The sequence below is a fragment of the Nuphar pumila genome, chromosome 3 (assembly GCF_984573655.1).
Source record: "Nuphar pumila chromosome 3, dmNupPumi1.hap1.1, whole genome shotgun sequence".
Lineage (NCBI taxonomy): Eukaryota > Viridiplantae > Streptophyta > Magnoliopsida > Nymphaeales > Nymphaeaceae > Nuphar > Nuphar pumila.
In genome coordinates, this window is record NC_143251.1 from 31,626,489 (window position 1) to 31,632,488 (window position 6,000).

Sequence of the window (6,000 nt, forward strand, 5' to 3'; positions counted from 1 at the left end):
TTGACCGTACATTGACAGCCAGCCTGACTGTACAGTGACAGTCATTATGACTGTTAAGAAAAAGACAAAAAAGTATACAAAAAAGGAATAAAACAAAAATACAGAAAAATAAATATTTGTATACATATACATATACATATACATATACATATACATATACATATACATATACATATACATATACATATACATATACATATACGTATACGTATTCTTGTATTACGAAGAGTGTGTATATATATATACATATATATATATATATATATATATTCCAGTATATACATAAGTATGTTATTTTCTAACAAAAGGGAAGCGCGCTTCCCATTTAAAAAGGCTGCTTCCCCACTTACCTAGGCGCTTTCGGTAACTCTGGTTGTAACAACATTGTTGGGTCATATTGCAACTTTTTACCATTCACTCAATTTTTGAGCGTTGAATACCCAAAATGATAGGTTGAAATATATCAAGAAAAAGAACACTTTCAAAGGGGTGAAGTTTATAGCTAGAACCTAAATATTTGAAATAAGCATGACAATACATAAAAAGCCTTGAAAATGGTAAATGGCTATTCTTTCTTTTCCTCCTCTCATTCCATGAAAATAAGGAACTAATTGACACTTTGTTTCCCCTCAAAAATAGAAGCCATATTTGAATTCAATAACCTGTGGGAACTGCCTTCCTCTCCTATTTTATACATCTCTTTGTAGATCTTTTTGTACCTACCATTACTACAATATTATCATAAAAAATGCATATTGCATTATCTTTACTCCAAAAACAACAAAATTAAGATACCATCAAATCCTATTAGACAGTCAAGCATGCCCTTATTGTGAAGAAGTTGTTCCGACTTCTATAAAAAAATACAGATTTTGATACCTTTACTCCAAAAACAACAAAATCAAGATGCCATCAAAATTTGTCTGATAGACAAATATACGCGTATCAAAACAGTATTCCCACTTCCTATAGAGCTTAAAGGCAAGTCTGCAAGGTTTTGATCATTACTTGATGCTTGTCAGGTACCCCTTGAGGGTTTTCTTTTATTATGCATCACTAGTGATGTAATTCCTATTTTAAAAAGTGTCATCTGATGTTTTGGGGAATAAGGTCTTTTTGGTCCTAAAGCTTTGGACTTGCACTTGGGATGAGCATCAAGGGCTTCACCTTGGCATAACCCCAAGAATTTGAAGGTACTTGAGACAGTTTAACGCTATAAGGCTGGTGTTTGATCTTAGTGTCATTATTGTTATGGTAAAATAGATAACAAAAATGTGCAGCTCTTGCTTCTTCAGCAAGTTAATTTTATTTCCTAGTACCCCAAAAGCCACTGGTAGTCAATGGTTGTTAATCATTAGGGGAAGCAAGCGATGAGAAATTTGGAAACAAAGTCGGTGATGGTTGGTAAAGAGTGTCCCAAAGAGGGAGAAGAAGATTAGGAGTTTCACATGTAAGATCTACCACCTCCTTATTCAATACAAGGGATGGTGGTGTGAGGCATATCATACGCTTAGTTTCAAAATTTGAAACTGTTTTTAGGCACAGCCATTACTTCTGGCAATAAAAAAGAGGTAATGTATAATAAGAACAAGGGGGTTCAAGTTCATGGCAGCTATAAGGGTGCGCTTCCAAAAGAGATTTGTAGGAAGCCCATATTTGGAGGTGCTAATTCTTCATTTAAAACCCCTCTAGGCAATTAAACTAAAGACCTTATTGTTTCCTAATCAAACTCATGCTATTTTGGTCCGTTAATGAGTGGTCACCAAGGATCTCACCTAGACAACCTAACTCAATGACAACTAGGGCCCAATGGGTCAAGTCCGCATCCTGGCCCATAGATATCTTGACGAACCAACATCAAGTTCGGGCTAGGCCCAAACCTTATCAGGTTTGAGTCGAGACCCATATAACATGCTTCCCTATAAAACAGTCATTCGCACCTTCGAACAATCGAGGGACCCATATATAGCATGCTTTCCTATAAAACATTCATTCGCTCCTTCGAATAATGGAGGCCAAATTAACGCATGTTGAAATCTGATGCATCAATTAACTTGGAGACTCAAAACACCACCCAATTGTTCCTAGATTCCACATGGATCAGCAATCCCCTTGTTTGGAGGATTTAACTCTTGCTAAATCAAAACTAGAGATGGGGAAACATGTTCCCCTTCTCTCTATTGTACCACCTTGCTCAACTTGCATTGAAATATGCAATTTTATCTTAATCCCCTTAGAAGTCTCCGCAGATGGCAACATTGGATCTTCACATTAGCCTCCATTAAGCATTGAGGACTCAAAAATAGCCTGAGCTTTTTTCTACGTTAACAACAGAATACATCCCCAAATATGACAGTAGGTCAAGCTAGAAGGCTTTCTCTCTAATTTTCAAATCACATTCTGGACATGTTTGCTTTGGTAACAGATGGGGTGAGCAATCACAACTGAGAATTCAAAAGCTGTGATTGAAGGTCAATCTTGTGACCAATTTTCGCAGGATTCAGGGAGGAGCATTTTCAAGCGAGAATCAAAATCACAGCTCACACTTTTCATGTTTCGATGAACTTGAAAAAGTGCTGCGATTGTGATTTGCAATCACAGGAAGTTGAGAAAATCCAAGGATCACAGGGTGTTGCAAACATGCCCTTCATTTCTCATTTTCATGAGATTTCAAATCACATGTTTGATTAGCTATACAAATGAAATTCATTCTCTCAATTGCATGAGATTCGAAATCACATGTTTGGTTAGATGTGCAAATGAGATTCATTATTTCATATGCACGAGATTCCAAATCACATTTGAATGCAACCAAACATGACTTTAGGGTATGTTTGGTTCAGCCTCATGATTAAATGAGAGAGTGATTCTCATATGCTCCATTTTCTCATGGCCAACCAAACATGAGAAAATGGAGCATGTGATTTCAAATCAAATATGATTTGAAATCACACCAACCTATGAGATTTTGAATCTAACGGGCCTGCATTTGATTCGAATCATATGTTTTGAAATCACATCCATGCTTCACAGTTCTGTGTAAGAAGGCTGCATATTCGAACATTGGGGTTGAGGGTTTATTCAACCCTAACATTCTTCTCCTCCTGTGCCAAACTAGTGATTCAATATCTCATAAGAGATCATCGCACATGCACATCTAGTATCATGTTTTTTCTGAAAAAACAGCACTCTTTGATTGACAGGGAGAAGCATCTCATCAACGGTTGGGGCAAAGGATCAAGTGCTCCTAGCATTCATGGAGTATTTGGTTGAGTCTTTCCTTCTTATTTTCCTTGGTATCATTATTTATAGTATTGAATTTTCTTTTAAGCTTATTTCTAGCCCATGTTTGATAAACATAAAGCTTGCACCCTGCTCTCTCTCTCTCTCTCTCTCTCTCTCTCTCTCTCTCTCTCTCTCTCTCTCTCTCTCTCTCTCTCTCTCTCTCTGCCTTTTTTGTTTCCCCTTCTCTGCCAGATTTGTTTCCCATCCATATTTACATGTTTCTGACAGATTTATTACAAACTCGATTTGATCATAAGTACACTCAATTTCGCAAACTTTTCAATAAAAACAAGGGAAGTTAAGCATGCAAGATGGACCCAAACTCCAGTTTTTATCCATGGTGCTTCTATTTTTGCCCGTGCAAGCAGTTAACTAAAATTTTCACTTTCAAGAGCTTTTTCTCTATTATTCTAGTTTTGTTCATTGGTATTCCTCTTCATCTTCTACTGACTAATCAAACTTTTTCTTGCTATGAAGATAATGCAGCCATTTCCGTATCGCAATCTTTTAAACAAAATTACACCAAATATCTTCTCTTGGCTCATGGAATTTTGTCAACTGAATCTGGTGGAGATTCTGTTTCATATCTTGATGCGACAAGTCTGGATTGACTTAAAAGCATGGAGTTCCTAAATTTTCATAAGAATTTACTAGTAGCAATTTATAGTTCATACATTTTGAGAATAAGAGTGGATTTCGTTATTTGATTTTACTACGAATAGCCAAGGTGCCATAATTGTACGATTTCATAGAAGGTTGGAAAGTTGGCATAGAAGACAGCCTTCTTGTGTACATTGAGCTTATATTTGAATCTTATGTGACGGCAGTTGGCTATTTTTGGCAAGATTGCAGACTTTATTTTCTCTGTTGTGAGGAAGTACAACATGATCCGCAGTAGCAGCAGAGTACAGTAAAAATAGCACAATTTACATGCATTTGCATTCAGTAAGGAAACTATAACAACAAGAAACCCCAGCTTTCCTGGTTTAAAACAGGCACATCATCCAATTTTTCTCTCCGGGAAAATCATGTCACAAAACCTCGATAAAGAAAAAGAGAAAAGCCTTTGAATACGAAAAGTCTCAGACAAGTAACTCGAGATGTGATTTTGCGACAAAACTCTCGTACTCAAAAACAGCTATTTACAAAAATAGTAGAAAATCGAAATTCAATTCAAAAACCGTTATTAAAAGTGGATCTATATCTGAAGATAAACAACGTATTGACAATTCTGTTCGGCACTGGCTAGGAATCCGACCAGTTATATCAACTAAGCAGGATTCCGAGCGATTCGTTGTGTTGTTCAGATGACGCCCGGATTCAAACTGCGTCGAAAGGAATTGCGGAGCGATGTAGACAAACAAAGAACGGCGGTACTTCTAACGATCGATCAAAGTTTTCTTCTTCGTTAGTTCTAAGAAGATAACGATCGATTAAAGTTTCTTTCTTCTTTTCTTTTGAGAAGACAAAAGATCGATTAAAGCTAATCGAATCAAGTGAATTCACGAACAAAAACAAACAGAAATGAAGCAAACTAAGAAACTGAGAGAAAGTCTGAGGAAGGGAATACCTTGAGCAGAAGCAACGCCATGGAGTGAGACCTAAAGCGAACCATACCCTCACAGAGTGTGAAGATAGACGACGGAGTGGGCGGAGAGAGAGAGAGAGAGAAATGACTCGGTGTGAAAAGGAGAATGAAGAGGAGGAAGAGAGTCAAGAAAGAGGGCAAGGCCCACTTATAGCAACGCCCTTCTTTAGGGGGTGCTGCTGACAGGGACGGCGTTGATGATGATGATGATGCCGGTGGTGATGATGCGTGGTGCGCCGTGGGAACGAGAATGGGGTTTGGGGAGGGCGACCCTTACTTTTTGGGAAGCGTGCGGGAGCAATGATACGTGTCATCCTGGTTTGACTCCGCTGCTTTGGCTTCACTGATTCTATAACGTTTTTGCCCTTATTCTGTTCACCTAATTACAGGTTGGTGGTTCTTTCCTTCATTTGAGAAAATTCCACTGAAGGGTCAGCCTTCTGTCCCCCACTCTCAAGTCTCATAATGTAACTCTCATTGTTCCAGTTTTATATCTAGAAAATTTACAAAGAGATGTTTTTTAAATATTTCAAATAGACACTTAACGTCTTGGAATTTCTTCGTTAACTAAGTGTATATTTTTAATATCTTAAAAGTGATCTTCACAAATCATCCTACAAGATAGGTGGAGTTTTATGGCCCTGAATCCTTGGGCTGCCGATTCAGCTGTATCGGCCGATACCGATATTAAGTTGAATCGTTATGTATAGGCTAAAATATAATAAACAATTGTTGTGTGTCAATCATAATGGTGATAATGTTAAAACTATTAAAATAATTTAAAAATAATATTATAAAGATATTTTTTAGTATTTTTTATATTTATTATAAAATAACTGAGTGTATCAAAATTCTTCCGATATGATGTGTATCAGCCGATAAGCACCGATACTGTTTAACATTGTTACGGTCACATTTTAATATGTTAAGGTAACCAATATCAACCCGGACAGTTAGATTAGTTTTTACCTTTCACTTAATATACAATGAAACAAAAGCACACTACAATATAGGTTTTCTCCTACGGTCACGTTCAACTGTGCAAGGACATAGCTATGTCACTTGGGACACACCATTTGGTACCGCTTCTACAAGGAGCGTTTGATTCGTGGACAAGTACACTATAT

The 6,000-nt window shown here is 37.1% G+C and overlaps 1 protein-coding gene across 1 annotated transcript in view; it reads right to left on the reverse strand.

The window, feature by feature from the left end:
- LOC149842495 (uncharacterized) overlaps positions 1 to 5,113 on the reverse strand; it is a 254,408-nt gene extending 249,295 nt beyond the window's left edge. Inside the window, exon 1 of the mRNA XM_089999224.1 lies at positions 4,856 to 5,113. Within this exon, the coding sequence (XP_089855350.1) occupies positions 4,856 to 4,900 (45 nt within the window). The 5' untranslated portion in view covers positions 4,901 to 5,113. The remainder of the gene's footprint in view (positions 1 to 4,855) is intronic.
- Between the last annotated feature and the right edge of the window lie 887 nt (positions 5,114 to 6,000).